Genomic DNA, 25,150 nt, shown 5'->3' on the forward strand with positions numbered 1-25,150 from the left:
TCAATTCTACAATATAAAAACTCTGAAACATATGAAAATAAATCAAATGGCAAAAGGTTTAATTTAAAAAAATTAAGTATATATTATATTAAAAAAAGAATTTGGTGCATATGAAGAATTAAAAAATAAACAACATTGCGAACCCACGCTCACGTAGTTTTTATTGTGTCGCATGCAAACATCTTGCACGGCTAGTTCGTAATAACCCTAATTGTCTTGTCCTTTTTACTCTCATTTAGGAGTTATTACAATGTCAAATTATATTTCTGGAAAGGATGAATGCTAGGGGCTGGGGGGCTGGGGGATCCTCCCTGGTCCCTTAGCGGTCTTGCTTGGGCTGGGTCACCTGTGGTTTTCCCCCTTAAAATATTCCTAATAGGCTCCTAAGTTGAGTCTCGGCTCCCGGGCTAAAATTTGCCGCCAGCCCCTGATGAATGCTTTGTTTTAGTGGCGCTGGTGCTATTACTGTCTGTGTAGTTTCCACACTGTTAAGCAACAGCGCCGCAACAAAATTAAAGGAAACACCACAAAAATAGAAACAGACACATTGTATCCTTTTCACAATGTTGCCTTAGAAGGAGAATAGTTACATATAGTATATACACTGTTACAGGATTCCTCTGGCTGCTACGCAAGCGAGCATGGGGTGAGAGATGTCATAACCCAGCACCACGCTCCTATCTGACCTAACTGCACCCTTTGTACCATCATGGCATTGAGTAAAATGGTACTACCAGCCTTCCCTGAGAAATCAGCACCAGGAGCCGAGTTCCTATTTGCACAGCCTTCCTCAAACAGGTTTGTCAATTATTAATGATGCAGCTGAGAGCCAGGAAACTGAGACCAGAGGGAGAGAGAGAGAGAGAGGGGGGTGGAGAGAAGAGAGGAGATCATTAAGGATAAAGAAAGGTGTGAGGCAGAGGGGAAGGAGAACAAGAGGCATTAGCAGGAGAAGAGAACACAAGTTGTGTGCGAGGGGACGGAGGATGAGAAGTGGATGAGCTATAGGACTACAGACTGAAGAACAGGATTAATGACAAGGAGAGGATAAAGGGGCTGTCTACAGGAGCTGCTTAAATTCCCAAAGCCGGAATCCTGGAGCTACCTCCTTACAGGAGACTGTGAGTGAGAGCGTACCCCATGGCTACAGGTAAGTGTGCACAGAGGGGAAGACTAACTAGTCTCTGCCTCATCTCAATCAACCAGGTGGATAGAAGTGTATGTATATGGGTGGCTAAGCTCTTTGAACAGGTATTTCCCAACGAACACAGTTCTGGGAACTTAGGTCCCCTACTTGGCACACCTGAACGTGCAGCGATAGCCATAGTAATATATATTTATTTTATTTAATTTTTTTTCCCCCACATTCACCGATGACCAAAGATCTCACCCAAAGAGCAAGTAGTAACATGATCTAGAGGGCAGGTGTGAATAAAGTAAGGAATTCACAGCCCTAGAGTCCTCAAATCCTTGGTGTAGTGTAGTGTAGTTCTTCTATATATATATATATATATATATATATATATATATATATATATATATATATATATAGTGTAGCAGTGCGAGGAAGATATTATTGTTACTTCCGAACATATGTTTCAGTGGTGCAGCCAATCAGCTTCTACATGTACATCCTGTACAGCTTCTGAATCCTGCAAATGTCATGTGCATACAGTGTATTTATTATTACTTATACTAAGTGTAGTGGGGAGAATCTGTAAAACTATGGGTCATTGGATCCCAGCATTTTTGTTAACTAGGGGGGTGGGGGAGCATTACAAGGTAATATTTAGCTTTAATAGTTCCCATTAGTACAATATTGATCACTTAGATACAAAACAGCTGTAAAACCATATTTATATAATCTCTCACTTACTGAAAATCTCTAGTGTTTAGTCACAGCACAGGAAGTAGCCACTGGTGGTCTGTGCCATATATTATTAATATATTAAATCCCAGCTTTTCAACCAAGGGTATCACTCTTAATTTCGGGATACATTTTAAAGCTGCTTGGCTAAGCAAAGCTTAATAGAAGAGCCTTTGACTTGCTGCGGAACTTGTTGGGACGTAGAGCTGACAATAACTCTGCTATGAAGAACTGCAGGGTCTATTGGAGGTGTTGATTTAAACTTTATGATGTTATTGTTATGTAGAAATACAAAACATTAATATGTGTCTGCGCACACAGGGGTGTAACCAGGCATTGGTGGGTCTCAGAGGATTCTGTACATGAAGCTCCACAATGGTAGCGCCTGTTCCTACATGTGTGACAGAGTAGTTGTGATTGCTCACACAGCGCTACATTTCCTCCTCTGACTCCCCCTACTAGTTGGGCGGAGTCCTAGATAGCTCCTCCTCTATTGTATTGCTTGCAACCAAGTGGAGTTTGGATTCATTTTATGAAATGTTTATTATGCTCGATAACATTTTTATCATATTTATATTTAGTCTGAACTTGCGGGATAAGGCTGTCAGACTCCTATAAAATATATCTCAAATAGGAACCAATGCTTTTTACCAGCGGGTCATCCACTCTCTGAATCCAGAGCAGCAATTCTCTGTAATTCTTTGTACTTCCTGCACTGCAAACAGACCCCTCCCAAGATGAGCACTGAACAAGATTATAATGTAATTACAGGGTTTATAAATACCCACCAAATTACCTTCTGATACTGTAGACTGCTATATGTCAGATAATGATGGTTAGATCTAGGACAAAGTACAAGGCTCTGAGTATTACATCCAGAAATCAGGTCAAGAGAAGTGGTACTGTGCAAATATCCACACATATAATATAACAGGCGTTGAGATTCATAGTCAGTCAACTCGCGGAACAAGAAAAGTACTTTGGAATTGTCCATACTTACATTTTGAGAACAGAATGACTTGTGAATTACAGCGACATCCAGCGTATAAAGGTTGATAGAAGTGGCACTGGGCATTTGTCAGTTGTCCTTACATACACATGCACTGAGAATTACATCCAGCACAGACTCAACAAGATAAATTGTACGCACTGTGGTCCATACCAGTGGTGGAAGTGGACGTTTATAAGTGGCGGTATGAAAAATGTAATGGGAATGTAAGTGAATGGAGTTTTAGTTTTACAACAAAGGCAGTAGGAGAAGTGGCAGTAAACAGTGGCGGATCCAGGGAGGGGGGGGGGGGGGGTGAGATCGGGGCCATCGCCCCCCCTAGCAGGGACTTGCTGCCGACGGCTGCACAGTATGTGCAGGTCCGCTCGGCAGTGACAGTGTGCTGTCCCGCTGCTCTGATTGTGTTTAAAACAAAATCATAGCAGCCGGGCAGCACACTGTCACTGCCGAGCGGACCTGCACATAGTGTGCAGCCGCCGGCAGCCTTAGATGTAAAAAAAAAAGGGGGCGGGGCCTAAATCGCCCCCCCCTAAATCGCCCGGGGTATAGCAATTTTCTAGATCCGCCCCTGGCAGTAAAGCATACCGTAGTATACATCCCACTTCCACCACTGGCTCGTACACAGAACAAAGACAGATACTGAGTTACAAACATTTAAAGTTATGGTGGTACTGTTCAGCTAGTTTATAGCAGGGGTGTATGAGGGGGGACGGATGGGTTTTGCATACTTAGACTTTTTATTCAACCCTGTCCACTAGATTCTTCTAAGAATATTCACAAAGACTTTCTGAACTTGTTAGCCAAGGTATAAAGTATCAGGATGCATTACAATTCAGTAGTATTTGGGCTTCTATGGAATTGAGGGACTATAGTCACATGAAGTTAATTTACAATTACTTCTGAGAATCCTGGGAGAGGAGACAATTTTCCTGCAAGGCAACGTGACGCATACTGTGACTTCAAGCTCCGCCTACCTCAGTGACCAATGAGTGGAAAGAGGCATTGCGACATAACTAGCGTCAAACTCCTTGCCCAGTTCACAGGAGGATGATCAGGCGCCACAAATCTCCGCAGCATGGACAGCCAGAGTTACAAATCATACAACATACAGACGCACATAGAAAGGGAACATGTACAGACAAGGTTTACCAAGGAAGTGCAGACATAAGACAGAGAGAGCCCTGCTCATGGGAGTTTAAAGTGTAGAGGGAGAGGGCTATGGTGAGACAATAGGAGCTCAGGGGAAGCAGTATGGACATGGTACTGGAGCTGGTAGAACAAGTAGTGGGGGTAGTAGGCAGGGGCGGATATTAGATTTTTTTATTTTTTATTTTTTTTTAGGTGGGGAGGTTTAGTCCCCAACCACTCTTTGCCTTCTATCGGTAGGGCTGCCTGCGGCCGCACACTGTGTGCAGGTCCGTGTCAGCAGAGACAGTATGCTGTGTTTTACACACAATCAGAGCGGCCGAGCGGGATTCTCTGTCTGCCAACACAGACCTGCACAGTGTGCGGCCACAGGTAACACACCACTACTAGGGGGGCGGGTGATTGCTCTTCCATGGATCCGCCACTGGTATTGGGCTATATTAAAAGTTTTGAGAGAGCACTTGAAAGGTTTAATGTTGGGGGAGAGCCTGGTCAGGAGGGGTAGGGAGTCCTGTAAGTGGGGAGCAGCACAGGAGAAGTCTTGGAGGTGGGAGTGAGAGGTGGTTACCAGAGCGGAGGGGAGACGTAGGTCAGAGAAAGATTGTAGAGGGTGAGAATAGGTGTATCTTGAAATGAATGAAGAGGAGGAATTGATGAGGGCTTTGAAGGATACACACATGGAGGGCAAATAATCAGTAAACCCAACAAAGATGCTTTCCTGTTGGGCTAATACTACACAGGTGTAAGAAAACACAATGCGACTCAATGCCATTAAATCATGGGCTTAAATTGTTCCAAAGAATCCTCCGTGTTCTCTATTTCATTGCCCAGAATTGCCTAACATTTCCTGAATGAGCAAAACATCGCTCATCTCACCAAACTCTACAGAGGAGATTAATGGCCTTGAGTTCATGTGAGGTGATTCAGTTACAGCATTGTGTCAAATGATGATCATAAAAATAGCTGGTGTAGCAGAGCCCATAGGAAACAAGTTACAAAACTAGTGACCTCTGTTAGGAGATTCATCTCTGAAGATTGTGCAACAAATCATAGTTGTAACCAAGTCCTTGATTGTGTCCCTCAAAAAAAAATAATAATAATAAATAATGAGACTTAATTAGTAATAAGAACAACTATCAACAGAAAAATCCTACCCTTAAGTTGGATGTAGCAGCTTAATTTCATATATGGGAACGTTTGACACCACAATCTTCTTACAACACTGCTCTGTGCTCCTGGGGGACCCTGCACCTTCCACTAAATAAATCTCAGTCTGCTGCCACCATTCCCCTCCTCACATCATGTCACTGCCCCTGTCACATGCAGCCCTGTCCTCACTGACACAATCACACAAGTGGACACTCATCTCTGGCTGCTGTGACCAATCCACTGATCTGCAGGTCATTTATTCCCCCCCATCCCATCACAACTGGGGATATACAGATGAGCAGATGACTTTTGCTGACAATTGGATTCTCAGACACCCGTCATATACATTAAATAGAAACAAAAAAAACAAAAAACAAACAAACATGCAAAACGTACTAAAATAATGTGATGAAATACTTCCTTTACCTACATCCTCACCCAGAATGACTACCAGATAAACACCTTGCTAAAATAAAACCTCAAATCAGATCTATTACATGCTACCTGAGAGCACCTGACGTGATGCATGCATCCTGTATATCGCTTTAGATTAAATCATTCATAAAAGTGCAATAACCGTACAATAAACTAGACACACACAGGGCATCTATTACAGATTTCAATAATAGTTATCTAGAATGATTAATAATACTCTATTATGCAGATAGTTACGGCATTGCCCAATAAAGGAAATCTGCTGATGGATACTAATATGGATAATGAATTCATACAAATGGAAGTTGAATTAAAGCTGGTTATAAAATAGTAGTAGGACGCATAAGAGTTAACAAAGCTACAGCGCATATATTGACAAATTAAGTTGTTTTTCTGCTTCTTGGACCGTGTTGCTCAAGGTATATGAGGAAACATGTCTTAAATATATTATATAGCGTAACTTGTCTGAAATGAAATGTGCCCTCCATTGTTCATGATGGGAAACGGGGAAGTTGTGGTACTGCAAGTCTACACCAGATAAGATGAGGTAAGGTCTACTTGGATTTATGCCTGTATCTGGGGGGATGTTGGGTGATGTTGAGTGGTCCGGTCATGTGGAGTGATATTATTGGTTAAAGTCTTATATGATGTTCTATCTACGTATTAGTTTGTGGATATAGGGCATAAAATGCTTGCAAAGTTAATATGTAATCACCATTGTTCTGATTGAATTGAATGGTCTGTATTGCACATACAAGAATAAACCGAGCATATACTAAAGAGACTTCGGGCTAGATTTACTAAACTGCGGGTTTGAAAAAGTGGAGATGTTGCCTATAGCAACCAATCAGATTCTAGCTATCATTTATTTAGTGCACTCTACAAAATGATAGCTAGAATCTGATTGGTTGCTATAGGCAACATCTCCACATTTTCAAACCCGCAGTTTAGTAAATATACCCCTTCGTCTTTGAATTATTCTTGAAAACTTCCATAACAGATACCAGTTGCCACCAACATTAATGATAAATAGACCGCATAACCTGACATACGTTACAATTTTACCTAAGGAGCTGTAGGCAATGCCTCGCTATGTGAACATTAATATATACTTGCAGCCAGTGGTCGAAGTGGAAACTTGCAAGTGTAATTGTAATGAGAAATGTAAGAATGGAATGTGATATTTTTTACAATAAAAGCAGTAGGACAGGCCTGTCCAACCTGCGGCCCTCCAGATGTTGTGAAACTACAAGCCCCAGCATGCCCTTTCAGCTATCAACTGGTTGTCTACCTGCAAAGCATGCTGGGACTTGTAGTTTCACAACATCTGGAGGGCCGCAGGTTGGACAGGCCTGCAGTAGGAGAAAGGACAGTATGGTATACCAGCCCAATCCCACCACTGTTTGCACCGTATTTTGGTTAGACATTATCTGTAGTGTTTTTTGTTGGGCGCCGGTTGCCCTTTAAATGCTCCAAGGAATCACACACATCAACAGATTATATGATGGGCAAAGTTCACGCCACACTCAAACGATAACATTTAAATAAACAAAACAAGATTATTTATGCTCTTAAACTTGTCAAGAAAAAGATTAATCTCTGCAATCTGACCCCTATAGAAGACAGGTTTAGGAGACAACAACCCGCAGTAAAAGTTGCTCTGTAACACTTTTAAGAGGTAAACTACAAACCAATCCTCACACGGTGACACTTTGAAAGGTTTACGGTAGAGTGTTAATGCTACGCTGCAATTAAATCACAGCAAATGCTGCAAAGCCGTGGGGATTGCATCTTTTAAAGAGTTTGCTAAATAATTCAGCTCCTTCCTGTGAGCGCAATCCGGAAAGCTGAGCAATTTGCTGCCTTTGGCATATATTTAAAATCCTTACAGTAAACATGAATTAACGTCTCACATAACAAGCTGGCTAATGTTTATATTGTACACACTGCAGAGAGTACAAATAAAATGAGTATAATCCCTGCAGCAAAACTAAGAACCTGTCCTGGAAGGGGAGGGGGGGTTGGGGAAGGGGGGCTTGTGGTAGTAAAAGTTCCAATGTTATCAGGGAATTGTGATTGAGATAAAGGAGATTGTCAATGTACTGGAATGTAGATAGAAAGATTAGAACTTATATTATTTTACAGTGTTAGAATTGATGGCTATATCTGCAATATCTGTATATTCAGTTTAAGGCATTGGCAGCAGGACTGAGGCTATAAACCAGTGACAGTTTTAGGATATGGACAGATCTGGTTGTTCAATTTGGTTCCTTTCAATCAAATTGGCCTATCAGGATATTGCGTGACTTCTCTATGGTCCAATCAAAATGTGGGTGGTAGTTCACAGTATACAAAAGGACAAACTCTCGGAGTGACCAGTATATAATATTATAGCCCATTATAGACCATTCCGGTAACAAGAATAAAAAGTAGAGCCAATTCTATTAAGCAGTGCACTATGCATGGCACATTCTAAGGACCAGCATATAATACAGACCTCATTCTGGCTACTAGATGCTAGTGACAAGCAAATAGCACTGGCTTTAGCCACGCTGGTTGCTTTTTATTTTAACAACCTTTTTTTTTATTATTATTTTTTATTTTAACAAATTCTTCACAGGTTGATTAATAAAAAAGATACAATTTAAATCCAAATTCAGCAGTAGATATTTCGCATAGAGCACCTTACATTGTTTAGTTGTCCATTAAATTCAGGCAAGTTTGGTGTTACTGAAATACATTTGGGAGAGATTTACATTGGAAGCACTGATCTGAGAGTTCTTTGTACAGCGCTGTGGAATTAGTGGCGCTATATAAATAAATAGATGATGATGATGATGAAGGTAATGCATCGAAGGGTGTTTTGGATAAATCAATAAGCCGCACGCTCCTGTACTGAACACACATTATTTCCATAACATGCAGACACAATATGGTCATATGAACCATTCCCGTCATATTAACTTTTGTTCATAATGTTTCAACAGAAATGGAGGCTGGGATACAACAGGCAGAGGAGGGAAGCGGAGCTACAGAAGAAATGAACCCAAGAGCTGACACTCAATGCCAAGGAGCCACCCAACAGCCCGTTCAGCCCAAGCATATTTCAGAGCAACCAAAAGGAATAGAGAACACTGGATTTGTTGGGGATCCTCCACCTTATTCTCCTCCAGACCCAAAGATTGCCCACCTGCTGTACCCAAGTTATCCGGCTAACTTCTCCGGCCATATGCCGGTTATGTACCAATCTGGACCCACAATGCAGAGTGCCTACGCTCACCAGAACTTGCCGCCAGGATCATACCCCTATATCATAGTAAGACCATCTGTTTACTCCGAAGCATCGTAATACCAATTCTATCAATGTGACGTCCCTGCTTACAAACAGATATTCTGGCTCACTGCCAAGAAGGTCATTTTGTTCCATTCAGAATTTGGCGCATTCGGTTGTACGTTGACGCAGGTTCTGTTTGACCTATTTTTCATCAGGTAACTAGCTTTATGTGTTACCTGATGAGAGATGGAGCTGTGCCGAAGAGCAATTCAATGGTCCCACCACTCTTTATAGTGCCTTAGTGTTGGGTCGTAATTACTTTATATGTAGCTCAAAAATTGTGAGTTTACCATGTCAGTTCTAATAATAGGGAATTGTTACTGGATAAATGGATTGTGCAATATGATGCCTTAACCAAACAATGGTCCCCACTACACCAACAGTCCTACTTCCTGTTTAAAACCATCATTTTCACAGAACCACAGGTCATCCCTCTGTGTCATGATTTAGATTCAGCGGAAGTCCGGTTAGTAGAAAATGGGAACCCAAATCTAAACAAACAAGCAAATATTCTTCTGTCCATTTTGAGGGAGCAGTCATTTTTCCAAGATGAAAACACCCATCAATCTATCTTTTTAAAATGATCTACTTTGGGTATCGAATATTTTTTTTTAAATGTATAAACGCCTCTGTTGGCTTTTTAATTTATCCAGTGACGACCAAGATTTTATAGCGCCCATTGTGAAGACAATTAGTAACCAGGACCCTTTAAACACCCCCAAGCCATACTCTAACATATACCACACACACACATTAGACCACCAAAACACCCTACAAACACCTTCACCTTGGTCACACAACACTTGGTCTCCGACAATCCTCCCCTTCTCAGGATTATATGCGCACCATCAGCTGTGTGTGCTACATAGAAGAAGATCTTAATGTACGTGTGTACGACGCAACTATATATTCATAGCGCAGACCCAAGAAAAATGATGTGTACGTGCAGCTTTATACGTTTGAATGCATTCAGAAAGAATTATGTTACTATAGTGGGTTGAAGATGCCTATTGACTGTATATAGTGAAGGACAATTATGTAGCTGAATATTCTTCTCTACAACTACAGTCAATGAAGTTTGAATATTTAAAATGCTTACGTTATGTCCTTATGTCCGTCACGTGCACTAATGGGTAGGGAGAGAAGCGTCCTAGGTTACATCCATTAAGAACACACTACTTAAGATTATTATAAATGAGCCCATCTGTCAATCTCTAAGATTTTAATTTGAATGTTGCTGGTGACATTAGTCATAGTTTACCCTTCGCAGAGACGAATTAGCGTGCATACTAGTATCATTGTTTAGGCTGGTTTCAGTTGGCTGCGTCTTCGTGCCCTTCAAGTACGTGAAGGGTTAAATGTAGACTCCCCAAAGAAACAAGATATTTGGAAGTCACTTACAGGAGTTTCTTGTTCTAGAAAGGTAATGAATTATTAATGCCCAAATGATCCTGTGATGTTAATGACTATGCGAGAGCGAGCAGGGGCCACCTTCCAAATGGAAGTCTGCATCCGCTGTGATAGTCATGGGCCAATCATACAGTATAAAGTCTGTTTATTGTCCACAGAGTTAATGGGTTTCCAGATAATGTTTTATAACAGATATATGTATACCGGATACGATTATATTTTAGGTGCAACGACAATTATAGATCTCAGGTCTCTATACCAATGTGTGAGAGATATACAATGAAGAAAGGGACATTTTGGAATTCCCCGTGTGTACTTAGAGGGAGACAGTGTGTATATAAAAGGGGAGGAATCTGCAAATAATCTTAAACATTCGAATGACAGCATTTTACACCCTATTCTATAAGAAAGTTCATTAGAATGTAAAGATGTATTTTAAAGCATTTTTCTTTTACTGTGCTTAATTATGCAGTTATTATACTTACATAATCATTCTCTAGCTCCTTTAGATAATTTCCTACATCTCCAATCACATGACATTGTGTACTGGAAAAATGGGACATTGTATTGTGACATTAATAAAAATTTTCCCCTCCCTATAATACAGCTCTGATCCCCAGGGACACCTAGGGCACTTCTGCTACCCTGAGCCCCTGACATTCACCCCATCTGCCCCCATTATAATCGATGAGTCGTCAAGAAAGGCCCAGCATAAGTAGTGGCGGCAACGTTATAGAATGGGGTGTATAAAGAGGGACCTGTCATAAAGTATATAGAATATCCCACTTTTCTAGTCACACAGGACTGGACTCAGGTGTTAGAGGAATATCAGACAGAGACAAGGACACCTGTCACTGTCTAGATGGTGAAGATTGGCAGCAGTGTGGCATTGCACTGCAAATAATTGGGCGCCAGCCACTTTAAATAGTTATTAAAACGCATTACTCAAAATCCGCACTCTCTCCTTAACCAGCTCCCGAACAAACACAAGTTCCTTATTATTCAAGGTCAACCTTGCATATAAGCTGCCATTAGATCCATAGAACACTGGATCAAAACATATTCGTGTGCAAGAAAGGTCGCCCCAAAAAGCTGTAAATTAATCCTACCCAACAATATTCGTCCTAAACTCAGCCCCGCCTTTCCTTTCCCCCCAAACTAAGAATTTGTATGCACAGGTATATTGTACCCATCTACGGTGGCTATATAACGAGAGGGTGGGGAGAGATTACAACACATACTTCTCACTTATAACTGGGTCACAGCTTGTGTAAAATATCCCTATATTCAAGAAAAGTAGTCGATTACATTTTAGAGATAAAACCTGGGATATTGAAGCTATGAAAAGAAACACAATCACAAATATATAATTTTGTGATTTTGGCTATTTATTCCCTATAGAATATCAAAAGTGTATTCTATTTGTCCTGAAAATCCCACTATAAAATGGACTAAGAAATATATATATATTTTTTAAATCTGAATCAATGTGTTGCAAAATCTAAAGCTTGGTCTGGCCATGAAGGGATGACAACCATGCAGTCTTGTTAAGTGGATAAAGAGGTAAATGTTAAAAATTGTGACACCTTCAGCCCTACACCATATGTACTAGTCAATTCTATTGGTCATTACTCTGCTCAATGTCAGGGACCAGCAAAGGATCTAATATGTCACAATGTTATAAAGTTCGAACGGTTCCAAAGTCTAGATTGTTATAGCAATTCAATTAGTTATCTTGGCACTAAATATCTGCACACTTTATGAGCTCTTAATCCCATCCAAGAGTAAGTTACCTAAAAAAAAATCCAACAAAAATCAGGTTAAATCTCTTACCCAAAGTCAGATGGCCTCCAATTCAAGGAAAGTGAAATGTACCGAGACTAAAGCAACTGGTTCTATGAAATCATTATTTATATTTTGTCAAATACAGTGTAGATACTCATGTAGAATAGCAGCAGTCAGCTGTAGGAACGGACCGGCAGCGGATATTAAACGTACTACTTGCGTTCCACTGCAAACGCACCGACTTCCAGATCTTGTCTGCCCCAGCTGCGGTTTATAAAATGCCCTTATAAAGGATTTGTGCACTAAAACCCTTATAGGGGATTTGTATTTGGAATTAAGAAATTAAAAAAAATAAACAAATTGGTTGTAGTAAAAACATTTTGACACGCCTGTTTTTGATTGCCAAAAACATTTGATTGCCGAAGCGGAATTTTGTAAAAAGGTCAATTACGAAACTCACCAGAAGAGACTTAGTTTTGCACCAGTGTCCCTCAAAGGTCCAGAAATTAAAGAGGCCCCACACGTCTACTTTCTGCACTCAGGAGATACAAACTAGAAGTGCGCTTTAATGTACGGGTGGGAATATCCTTTGTCTCGCACACTGCAAAAGTAACATCAATGGCCAATCTACTACCACCCTTTTCTGTACGATATTAACTGGGACAGGATTACAGGTGGAAATATTTCCGTCACATTACTCAGAAGGGGCCTTGAAATTCCTCACCAAAGTACTACCCAAAAGAGAAGGGGCAGATTCAGTTACGTACGTAGTTCTTCTGCAAGATGTTCGGTGTTAAAATCTTTGCTTATGTCTTGCGCACACCTCATAGAGCGACTTTTTCGCATGCGAGGTTCAGATGGGGCATCACTTGTAATTCAATCTGCCCCTAAGAGAGCCAATCTCATCCAGCTCAAAGTTTGTAACAAATTCACAGTCTTTTACACAGTGGAGCGGGAGTATCCTGCACTCTGTTCTGTGTCTACATACAGCAAGTAACGTTTCAGCAGAGCGTACTTATACCCAGGTTCAGCTCGAAACGTATCTAGAGATCCGCTTGGATTTGAAATACGGGCACAATTACGCTCCTGTTCCGTGCTTTTCTTTGTTTTTGTAAACTGCAAGTTGTGTTGGGATATGAATTAGGCCTATTTAGTTTAATGGAGGGCACTATGATCCCTACCACAACCACGGTTAATGGTCAGTTTAACCTTGCATATACTCTGTACAAATTATTCATCAAAGACTGTTTCTATGTAGTGAACTGAAAAAATATTCAGCCTATCCCTTCACTAGTGGCATCAATGGGGCACGAGGTGTTTTACCGCTCATTCAACCAACACGCAAAAAAAAACAATTAATGCATTAAAGTACCTGCACATGGATATAAAATTCTGTGACCTTTTACCTGTAGCGATGAGACATTTTCTGCATGCCCCTCACTGACGGACGCATTGCTTCTCTGCAGAACGACGGATCTCTGGGGATGCCGCCGTTACAGCCAGAAGTCAGGACGAAAGATTACATGGTGGAGTCCGTGCTGGTCATGTTCTTCTGCTGCTTTCTGACCGGGATCATAGCTGTGGTTTATTCCCATGAGGTGAGACACTGGCAGGTGAAGAGTTAACGGCGTATAACATTTTCCTGGTTTAATTGTGCCTAGCGGAGGAAAATATATGTATGTGTGGATGAAAGGTTATAGGAGATAGGAGATTGGGTTTCTCCCTTTATGTAGACCAGTGTTGGCTAACCTGTGACACTCCAGGTGTTGTGAAACTACAAGTACCAGCATGCTTTGCCAATATATAGCAGCTTATTGCTGGAAGGGTATGCTGGGACTTGTAGTTTCACAACACCTGGAGTGTCACAGGTTAGCCAACACTGATGTAGACCCATCGCCTACACACAGCGGCCAATCCGTGATCGGAACCAATGCGCAGCCTCTCAATTTATGGTTTGTCTGCAAGATCAGCTAAATGAATCATCTTATTTAAAGAGATGGTGAGGAAATTCTGAGAGCATAGGTAGTTGTGATAGGAGAAACTAAAGGACATTATTATAATTGCATAAAAAAAAAAAAAAAAGTTTTCATTAAACCATAACTTTAAAAATAGTGTGGAAAACGTTCTGCGGAGAAATGCACTGAATTTATTATCTCTGATTGCTAGCTCTGTGGTCTAGGTAGGGCATGGTTTAGTTACCACAATAAGACACAGCCTTTATAAAATACATATATTGTAGTAATATTTTATATCACCAATCAATATTTAAGATATTATCCTGTAGAACGACAATTACAAATTAAAAATAAGACATAAGAACAAAAAAAAGCATTTTTAAAATTAATTTTGAATATGGTGTAATCTATATAAAACTCAGCCTTATAAATATTTAAGTGCTCAATCACTTTTCAGCTTCCACTTTAGCCTAACTCACCCTATACTGTAACGTTGACATAGGGAAGTAGCCAAATGGTTGCTAGGGGTTACACCAGGTTAATAAATATGTAATTAGCATTTATAAAACTTATTTTTCTTTTAAATCATATACAGTAAAACATGGTTACTCACATTAAAAGTGGAACCCAGTATGTCATCTGGTAAAGAGCCTCTGACTAAATGTTCCCGGTAGTTCATCAGGTTAAAGAGTGAAAGGAATTAGTTGGAATAAGCATCGTGCCACAGGTAGACCTCAGTACCTACTGACGCACTAGCGTTGGGTAGGAAGGGTGTTTTGTAAACCAATCCCAAATGTAAAAATAACCCCCACTCTAATTACTATTTGTCATCCATAAGATTACAGCGGGATTGTTAAAATACAAGTTAACTTTTGTTAAAGAGTTACTAATAATAAACATGATCAAATATGTGTATATGTATGTAAATGGTTCAGCTTTCCACTGCTGAGGGTATTTAACAGAAAGCTGTACTCATGCAGGGAAGATATTTTCCTGCACACAGCAGACTTCCTGTCTGTAATCCTCCTGAAGGACACTGCAGGCAGCCACTTATAGCCAACTAACAGAGTATAGCAACTATAAAGAGGTGAAACTTTCCCATCTATATTTTAAAATGTTATATGAGGCAAATGATTCAGGGGGCGGGATTAAAGTTTGTGGGGGCTCCAGGGCAACGAACTCCAATAAAATTACCTGCAGACAGATTAAGTCATGTCAGAGACACCCGGCCTTGGTCTGCCAGCCGGTCTCAGTGGGCGAGTGCAGCAGCGTTGAAGCGCTCAGTCACCCGTTCTGCTTTCTACACTTGTGTAAGTTTGCATTTCCTCCAAGTGCCAGCTACATACAATAAGGGGGTTATCCAACACTATTTATCCTTTAACAGGGGATTAGGGATGTGGCTACAGAACCAGAGTGAGCACTTAACTGCATGCCGCACCAGATGGGTGAAGGGGGTGGCAGTGGGGAACCTTTGTGGTGGCCCCCTGACGTTTGGGATACCCAGGGAGACAGCTGCCCATACTCCAGCCCTGAAACCATTTTACATTTAGTGGTCCTTTAAATGTCATCATTTGATCTTCAGTAACATGTTCTAGGCCCATCACCAACACAGATTGCTACTAAGCAGAGAATAGGAACAGATCACCTCTAACATATACCCGTCTCTTGTCTCCCGCAGACCCGGACAGCACTAAGCAGAGGTGACATCCATCAGGCTCAGGAATCCTCCCGGAAGGCTCGCTCCCTGGTCCTCTTCAGCTTGCTCTTCGGAGTGTTTGTCTCCATCAGTTGGATTATATACGTGGTGGTGGCCATCTTCCTATGACGGAGGAGTTGCTGAGGACTGTGACATTTTCTGCAGAAACCCCATTAACCCTGAGCTCACCTGCTGAACCTAATCCGTTACCTGTCCATCAGGAGACCTGTGTCCCAGTACTGGGAGGGGACAGACTGTAGAAGGGCGAGCGCAGAGAGATGATTATGGTGATCAGGCAAGAGAGGAATGTGTATATGTACAGAAAACATTTAAATAAAAATATACTTTTTTTTAATGTATGTGTATTTCTTTTTCATAAAAAGTGGTTTGTGCATTTATATATAGTTGCAGTTGTTTCATAATCACGCAGCACAGAAATGGACAAACATATTCTACATGTTAAAAAACGGTCAGTATGGCGCCACCTGCTGGCTCAGATGGTGCACAGCAAACAGAATCTGTATACCTCAACATTGTGCTCCTGAACGCAGTCAATGGGTACATTACCACCCTATAGTGTTCAGCACACTTACGCTACTTATTATGTTTATTCACAGGGTTCATAAAAGTGTCAAGCTGTAAAGGGTTTTCTCCATTTAAGGGTTCGCTCCCTGGCTGATTTCCTCCACTTCAAGTTTATCCTCTCCTCCTACAGCTCTGCCCTCTCGCTCCCTAAGCAATCCTTCTTTAAATCCCTCATCTCCTCCCAGTCCTCCAACCCCCGCCGCCTCTTCACTACCTTTAACACTCTCCTGTCTCCCCCCCCCTCCTTATCTGCCACTGACTTCACCTCCTTTTTCTCCTCTAAAATCACGGCCATCAGACTTGAAATCTCCTCCTCCACCCACTCTTCCGCCACCCCCCCTCTCGCCCTGACTCCCCCCCCTCTCCCCCCAGCCACCAACTCCTTCTATCCTTCCGCCCCACCTCGGGTGAGGAAGTCCACTCTCTCATTTCTTCTTCCCCCTCTTCTACCTGCCCCCAGGACCCCATCCCTTCTCACCTTCTTCGCTCCCTTTCTGCCTCCACCTCGCTCATCTCTTTAATCTTCCCCTCCGCCTTTAAACATGCTCTCGGCTCACCCATTCTCAAGAAACCCAACCTTGACCCCACCTCACTCTCTAATTACCGCCCCATTTCCCTTCTCCTCTTTGCCTCCAAAATACTCAAGAGACTTGTGTGCAACGTCTCTTCCGCCCCCTCCATTCCACTGAAACGGCCCTGGCTCAAGTTACGAACGATCTCCCCTCGGCTAAAGGCATGGGCCACTACTCCTTCCTGATTCTCCTCGACGTCTCAGCGGCCTTTGACACCGTTGACCACCCCCTCCTGCTTCACACCCTTCAGGCCTCTCCGGTACCGTCCTCTCCTGGTTCACCTCTTACCTTGCCGACCGTTCCTTCTCTGTTTCCACCTCTGAGTCTCTCTCCCCCTCTTCCTCCCTTCCAGTCGGGGTGCCTCAGGGGTCTGTCCTTGGACCCTTACTATTCTCACTATACACCTCTTCTCTGGGTGCACTCATCAGCTCCTTCGGCCTCAAGTACCACCTTTATGCTGATGACACTCAACTCAACCTTTCCTCTCCTGATCTCTCTCCCTCCCTTCTCTCCAGGGTATCCGCATGCCTCTCTGCCTTCTCCTCCTGGATGTCCTCTAGATTTCTTAAACTCAATCTTGCTAAAACTGAACTCATTGTCTTTCCTCCCTCTCGTACCTCCTTCCCCTTTGACCTCTCCATCACTGTTGACAACTCCTATCTCCCCTGTTCCCCAACTCCGTTGCCTAGGTGTCATCCTCGACTCCTCTCTCTCCTTTGCCCCTCACATTCACTCTCGCCAAATCTTGCCGTTTCCAGCTTCGCAACATTGCCCGCATTCGGCCCTTCCTCTCCCAGGATGCCACCAAATCTCTCGTCCACTCTCTGATTATCTCCCGCTTGGACTACTGCAACCTTCTCCTTATCGGCCTCTCCCTCTCTCATCTCGCCCCCCTTAGATCTGTACTTAACGCTGCTGCTAGGCTTATTTTCCTCTCTCGCCGTTCCACCTCTGTCTCCCCACTCAACCAAGCCCTTCACTGGCTCCCCTTCCCCTACAGAATCCTTTTCAAGCTCCTCACTCTGACTTACAAGGCCCTCACCAACTCCACTGCTCCCTACATCTCTAACCTTATCTCTATTCACACTCCCTCCCGCCCACTGCGATCGTCGCCTCTCTTCCCCTCTGATTACCTCCTCTCACGCACATATCCAAGACTTCTCCCGCACCGCTCCCCTCCATTGGAACAAGCTCACCCGCTCCATCAGAACTTTTCCTAATCTGTCCTCTTTCAAACAAACATTAAAACCCACCTTTTCCTTAAAGCCTTCCAGTCTCATGCCTAAACTACCACCGGTCGGCTACCTCTCTTTCTCATCCCTTCTTCCCTTCTCCCCCTTCCTCCCGTCTCTCCGTCTCATCCATGTGTCTGTCTGTCTTCCCCTCCCTTTAGATTGTTCGCTCCTTTGAGCAGGGCTCTCCTACCTCCTGTTTCCATCACTTTTAACTGCGCTCTCCAGCTACTCAGCTCACCTCCTCTCGGTCCCTCTGTCTCCTCTCGCTTCTCTCCGCTCCCCTCAGTGACTCTCAACCTGTCATCCGTGCCCACCCTCTTGGGCCATAGTTACCTGCCTATACTCACTTTTCCCCTGCCTCCCTCTCTTTCATGCTGTGCCTGAGCCCCCAGAGTTAAAGTGCTTACTGTTACTTGTACTGTGCTGTTTCACCTTGTACTGTGCCATTGTTTGTCCTTGTACGGCGCTACGGATACTTTGTGGCGCCCTATAAATAAAAATTAATAATAATAATGATATTTATTTTTAGGGTATGTAGGCGAAACCTCACCGGGCCGCTGCTGTCCATCAATGGTCTAGGAGAACCGTCCCTGCCAAACGTTCTCCTAGGTTAGGTGGAAACCAGAGGCAAGCTTGAGGAGAAAGCACGTGCTGGTCCTAAAGACCACCTTGTCCTGCTAAAAAGATCAACCAATTATACTGCTTCCAGCTCAGACAACCTGCAGGTGAAGCATATGACCCCGTGAAATATATCTTTGAAATAGAGCTCCCTCAGAGGACTCTCTGCTAGAGGGCCAAGGAGGTCAGTCTGAAAAGTGAAATAAACCAGATTTAGGTCCTTATTTAGAGACCATGTGGAGAAGTGGCAAATGAACATGAGCCACTAGCAGAAGGAACATTTCTTACATCCAGGATGGAAGACAGGGGCCAATGAAAGTGAATAAAGAGTACAGAGACAGGGAGTGACGAGCCGGCCCGCTGTCTAGGTCGCAATTGAGAAAGGCCACTAGGTATGCTAGGGTAGAAGATACCATGAGGATAGTGCTGATCTACTGACTACCAAATAAAGGTGTTCCTTACCTTGTGGTAGAGACTGAATTAATAGCCTACAGCATTGTTTGTATAACCTTTCCCCAAAAACTTATTGCACCTCAGAATTAGGTCCTCAAGATCCAAGATGTTGAGACTAGGCCCACTGAGATCCTGACAACAGAGACCGTCTGGAAGAGACAATCTGGGCAAATCAGCGGTTACCATGGAGGACCTGCAATCATAGACCACAGATTTGTGTTCCAACCCCGGTTCGGGCATTCTAGAGCCCGCAGAATCACCGGATGCCCTCCCGCTTAATCTTCAAGAGCTTCACAAAGGAAGGAAAGATTGCCCTAAAGCGACTAAGACCCTCATTTATCATTATACAAAAAGATATGTCTATTGCATGTGAAGAAAGTGGAGCCTGTAGATTTACGTTTGGCTCATCTGTATTTTGAGTTGCATATCATTTAAGATATGCGCAACCTAAAATAGAGAGTATGTATGTAAGAAAAAGATGGCAGCCATCGTCATCCGCTCTTAAACTCGGCTTATGGATGCGCACAGATCTAATGATACATATAATAAAAAAAATATAAAAAAAAGGAGTGTGGTTAACTTGCGCCAACTATATTGCACTTAAAATACCCCGATGCTCCTCTCAAAGCTCCGGTAAGTGCAACTCAAAATACGGGCACAAATTGTGCCCAAGCACAAAATGACGAATGTGTCACCCAACACAATTTTATGACATACATAAATTCTAAATGAGGTCCTTAGTCTGAAAACTGCCCGGTTTATGGGCGAGATGTCCTTGCTTACAACCAAAAAACTTCACTGGATCCAAGATTGAAGAGTCTGGTCATTTACGCCCGTGTACCACAGTGCTGACCAGTGATTGATTCCTTGAAAAGATGTTGTGGCCGAGAACCTCGAATTGGTCTCAGTTGCCCCAGGACAACAGATCCTAAACTGCCATCGCTGCTGTTGGGTTGTCCAGTCTTTGGTGTAGGAAAGCTGCTAAATGGGATACCAGAGCCACATGGCTGGAGATTGAGAATGCAGGGGTAAGGGTCAGATAAAACACACTGTCAACCCTGAGGAGCTGGCGGTCCTGAAACTGCGAAAATGCCAACAGTACAAGAAACAGACCCCAATTTGGCAAAACTAATTAAATCCCTGCGGTTCTCCACAGACTGATTTAATGTGGGCATTAAATAAAAATTATTTATTTAGGGATCATAGTTGCGACAGGAACAATTTGCAATGTATTACCGAACTAAATATTATTCCTGAAATAACTGTTCCATTTGTGTTTATATGTAGCTATCTATCTAGCTTCACTCTAAGTGAGGTGGCAAGGGTAATCCAAATCTTGGCTTGCAAGTCTTCTAGGTAACAACACTTTTGATGGATGGAGGTGTCCAAGCTAATATAACTGACATGCATGCTTTCTTTTTTGAGCTTTTTCTCCTAAATCTTCATGTGGTCTTTAAAAATGACTGAAAAGGCTATAGCTATGTGTGATCAAGTGACAAGGGATGTATTTATAGAGAGTGAGGGGCCTGTGGCTCTCCAGGTGTTGTGAAACTACAAGTCCCAGTCCCCCTCTTCCCTCCTGTCTCCATACCTGTTCTTCCGCTCCATCTCTACTGTATTAGCCTGCCTGGAGTTTCTGAAGTACTCTTACTTTGTGTTTATTGTTCTGTACCGTTTTTACCCTGTATAGTCTACTGTTTGTACCGTGTACGGCGCTGCGGAAACCTTGTGGCGCCTTACAAATAAACGATAATAATAATAATAATAAAAAAGTCCCAGCTATCAGCTAGCAAAGCATGCTGGGGCTTGTAGTTTCACAACATTTGAGGAGTCACAGGTTGGCCAGGCCTGTATAATATCATCCTAGGTATCTTTCACTTACATCTCAGGGACATCCAATTAATTAAATTCCCACATTCAATCAGCCGCTATCAAAAATGACAATTTTTATTTAAATTAATAAATTTTTAGCTTTCGTAACTACCGATCTGCTTACAGAGTTATGTCATGGTACATTCTGGAGTTTGAGAACACACAGGTCATGCGATTGGACAACACACGGATGGTAGAAAGACTGTTCTCATCGTTCAGAGGTCATGGAGTCGAGCACAAAATTGTTTAAAACATTTATTTGACCTGTTGTGAGACCGTTCTGTCTCACTGCTCCTATCTTAAGTTCACTTACACAGATCCGTGATCTGGCATGTCATAACTCCTGTATGTACATTACACAATCAGTCTCTGTATACTCGTCATGCAACATTATTAAAAAAAAATATAATAATACATATAACATTAACCTGCCTCCCTCCCCCAGGGAAACAGAATATGGATATTTACAGGAGCTGCACGTTGCCCTCTGCTGGGGGTAGAGGGGAAGCACAAGCAGAGTCGAAAAACAAACCCAACTTGGTGGACAAGGGGGAAAAAAAAAACCAAGATAACTTTAAGGATCTGGGCTCAGCATCTAGTCTTTACTAGCCTGTTGATATCCAGTTAGTCCTCTGTTCATAAACGGGGAGGTCTGTACTAGTCACCAGAACCACAGCACAAAATCCAATACGTCCAACTTCCAATATTGTGGGTAAATGGGAGGGAGGTCCGTATGGACACATGGCACAGAGCTTCGTGTGATCTCAACAGTTCTGGAGACCGCAAAATAACATCATAAAGACAAACGACAACAGTGGGTGGGGTTACCCATCTCTTTGGGAAGGGTCAGTAATAACCAGTAAACACGATGAAAAACCCCTCTTTCCCCCTCCGGTCTCCTTGATCCCTTTCACTTAAGAGAGATCCCTTCTTCAATATCCGTTTGGCGGTCTTGCCCATTTTTCCCACCTTATGTTTTCTCGTCTCTCTCTGTTTTCCTCCGAGTGATGTTCCGAGGTTTGATTTTCAAGGACAGTTCCCATAACGCCTCCTCGGCCAGGTGATCGCTGAAGTCGTTGAAGAAAGAGATGATATCGTCATTCCGGCGGATTTCATAATGACTGTAAGAGAGAGAGAGAGAGAGAGCGCAAAATACACACATTATATTCAAGCATCTTGGCAATGACATACGTCACAGCAAAAGTAACCTGGTAGTTGACCGATCTTTGTTTTTGTGTTGTCACATTACACAGACACTATTGCCAGGTACAAGTGTAGATCATGATCTTTCAGAGGCCCAACTGTTAAGCAGACCCATCTCATTTATCAACATACAGAGACAGGTAAGGACGCTGCACAGAGATTTCATTGGTTACTACAGCACACGAAAGGGTAGAGTTATCAAACAGCTAGAATCTGGTTGCTATGGGCAACATCTCCACTTTTTCCTTTTTAGGATTGATAAATATGCCTTTAATTAAAGGCATAAGCTGTGTCAAACAGAATGTGATAAGATAAAAAACAAAACAAAATAGACGGCAGAACAGAAAGGGTTAACACCGGCAAAGCTCAGACTGCAGAGAAGTTTACACGGGAAGAGGAATAATGCACAGAACACGGCAATGATTACACAGGGACAGAGCTGGAGGGCTTATCACGTGTGGAGAAAGTAAACGACTCCGTAAATCACAGCAGAGAGTTACAGCAACAGATAGACAGGCCGGGTCCGTGTTCACACCTCATGCTGTGCACCTAAATGTACGAAGAACCTGTACCTGGTCATTTACTGACGGCTGCCTGGTACGGAACACTCGCTGCTGCAAACCCACCAACGGCGTTTAGCTGAGGACACCGTACACAGAGAAGCAGCATGCCAGAGATGTGGCTACAAGACCCCTGAGCAGCCATAAGGGTGAAGGAAGGCCAAGTGAATTTACTACATCTACGGGAGAGCTGAACGCCAATACAGCCAGGCCAGGGGGGAGGGTGTGAGGACACCATATAAAGTGGTGACATGCAGGACAATAAATGGGGGCACTGGATGGAGAAAATGGCAAATCACAAGCTGACTGGCATAGAGAAACGAGGCAATTCTAGAGGAGAACGTGTGGACTGTGTGCTGCGACTTGGTGTAGAGATGTTAGGGGAGAGGGATATGTCCACAATAGTATCCGGTTTACTTTAGCAGCACGAGTGTTCGGATTGGTGGCCAGTTTGCTTAATTCTGTTTCTCCTTTGTTTTTTTATGACGGCTGTCCCATAAAATAATATATAAAATAAGTTCAACATTGTAGAACCCCAATCCCCCCCATGCCTGCCACCTCCGATGGTCTGCAGATAAAATGCTACCGAAAATTTGGACAGTTTCACATGACACTGGCGGTATCCTCTCCTGGCCTCCTATCAGGTCAATCAGGCTTAGTCCACTGCAAATTCTTCTGCCATCAGCACAATGCCGCATTGTGGCAGATTACGGGACAACACACACACACAGAATAAATATTACGGCGATGGTGGTGGAGGTGTCATTTAACAGGTAACAACTCAGTAAATAGAACAGGAAGAAACACTGATCACTTGTCACTTACACCTGCTGGAAGCGTCTCATACTGTCCAGGATATTGAACTGCTGCCACCGTTTGGAGAAGTTGACTTTGCCATCAATATAGTCAGGATTTCCCAGGTGCACAAACGTAAGGTCTTGTAAGATCAGACCCCTGGGTGGGAAGGAGACCAGGTAAACGGTAAATGTGCAGGACTGGCGACAAGCTCTTCTACTACATTACAAAGTCAGTATATATAAGAGGAACACTTACAAGTACGGTATACACGGGGGCTCCACTTCAGACAGTGCGGCTCTGTACGCTCGGAAAGAAGACGAGCTGTCAATCAGTGTGCAGTATTCCGCCAGGCCCTGAGGAATGTCACATACACAGTATTACTACATCATAACAGATTACCGCTCCCCTTGTAAGCAGCAATATACCCCGAGACCTCACCTCAGACGTCTGCTTCTGCCACTCCAGCCGACGGATAGGAGCGGAATCGAGCGCAGAGAGGATGGCCAGGTAGGAATTAAAATTGTTCAGTTTTCTCAGGTGCTACGGAACAAAGAGATGGAGAGCGGACTGTGAGCCTCAGAGCACGGACTGGGCGGATGTATCATGCAACACCCACAGGCTTAGGGTTTAGTGATGTTGGTCAGAACGGTGACTTATCCTTACCACAGGGGCCAACACTGCATCTCCTGATGCCTGTATCCTGTATGACTACACTGGTAATGGTCCAAGTGTGACTTACGGCTATTGTTCCCTCTCTATAGTTCATTCATTTTGAGTCTGTCTGAAAGAGTCACCTGGTTAGTGGCTGCTACCTCCCAAAGGTTGAAGCCACTATTTTGTTAATCCTGAATGGAAAACCTAGAAAATCTGGATAGTCTCCCTGTGGAGAGTAATCTAGCGTTATCCTAACCTAGCCAGCCTGATGCAACAAACATACTGTTTTGTGTCAGACATAGACAGACTTCATGCCAGCTACAGAGAGATAATCTTTGTATCAAGAAGGTAAATTCGTTTAAGGGATCCTACATATAAGATTTTGTCTAAATTAACTAATGGATATGCCTTCTACATACAAATTGTTTTCTCCCCTATTTTGCTGCACAAAAGTAACTTTCGGTAATTTGGGACAATTCAGTCAGTCATTAATTCACTGCAGAGAATACATGCTAGGGGTGAAGAATTAGGACAGTTTCAGAAAGACAACCGATCTTTTCACTGCTTGTCCTCTAGACTTGGGCTCTAAATTGACCTCTAGACTTGGGCTCTCCAAGTCCTCAGAGTCACTAATGGTCCAATCCAATACTCTCAATTCTGGAACCTTATTGTTGAGGTACTACAAGAGCCCATTATCTAGAACATTTATAATCTGGCTTATGTTTGCTTACTTCCCACACCGGAAAGCTATAGTTGGTGTTCTCAGTGCCACACAGATTTCCCAGCTGACATATAAAACTTGAACCACAAAATC

General features: G+C 42.9%; 2 protein-coding genes across 7 annotated transcripts in view; one reads left to right on the top strand and one right to left on the bottom strand.

The window, feature by feature from the left end:
* The first annotated feature begins 862 nt into the window (after window positions 1-862).
* PRRT1B (proline rich transmembrane protein 1B) lies at window positions 863-16,141 on the top strand. The gene is made up of 4 exons (XM_075185267.1): window positions 863-1,150; window positions 8,594-8,922; window positions 13,602-13,733; window positions 15,769-16,141. Exons 1-4 carry the CDS (start codon window positions 1,141-1,143, stop codon window positions 15,913-15,915), a joined length of 618 nt encoding a protein of 205 aa, XP_075041368.1. The 5' UTR covers window positions 863-1,140; the 3' UTR covers window positions 15,916-16,141.
* Window positions 16,142-21,175: 5,034 nt separating this feature from the next.
* Window positions 21,176-25,150, bottom strand: part of RAPGEF1 (Rap guanine nucleotide exchange factor 1) — a 73,698-nt gene continuing 69,723 nt past the window's right edge. For all 6 annotated transcript variants that reach the window (XM_075185268.1, XM_075185269.1, XM_075185273.1 and 3 more), the window contains 4 exons: window positions 24,121-24,222; window positions 23,938-24,035; window positions 23,710-23,838; window positions 21,176-22,242 (listed from right to left, as the gene is read on the bottom strand). In XM_075185268.1, the coding sequence (XP_075041369.1) occupies window positions 22,092-22,242; window positions 23,710-23,838; window positions 23,938-24,035; window positions 24,121-24,222 (480 nt within the window). In that variant the 3' untranslated portion in view covers window positions 21,176-22,091. The remainder of the gene's footprint in view (window positions 22,243-23,709; window positions 23,839-23,937; window positions 24,036-24,120; window positions 24,223-25,150) is intronic.

The sequence above is a fragment of the Mixophyes fleayi genome, chromosome 9 (assembly GCF_038048845.1).
Source record: "Mixophyes fleayi isolate aMixFle1 chromosome 9, aMixFle1.hap1, whole genome shotgun sequence".
Taxonomy (NCBI): domain Eukaryota; kingdom Metazoa; phylum Chordata; class Amphibia; order Anura; family Limnodynastidae; genus Mixophyes; species Mixophyes fleayi.

Bases quoted from the DNA above. Each gene is read 5' to 3' on its own strand.
- PRRT1B (XM_075185267.1), top strand. The intron at 8,923-13,601 runs GTAAGACCATCT...GCTTCTCTGCAG, and splicing joins GATCATACCCCTATATCATA to AACGACGGATCTCTGGGGAT. The intron at 13,734-15,768 runs GTGAGACACTGG...TGTCTCCCGCAG, and splicing joins CTGTGGTTTATTCCCATGAG to ACCCGGACAGCACTAAGCAG.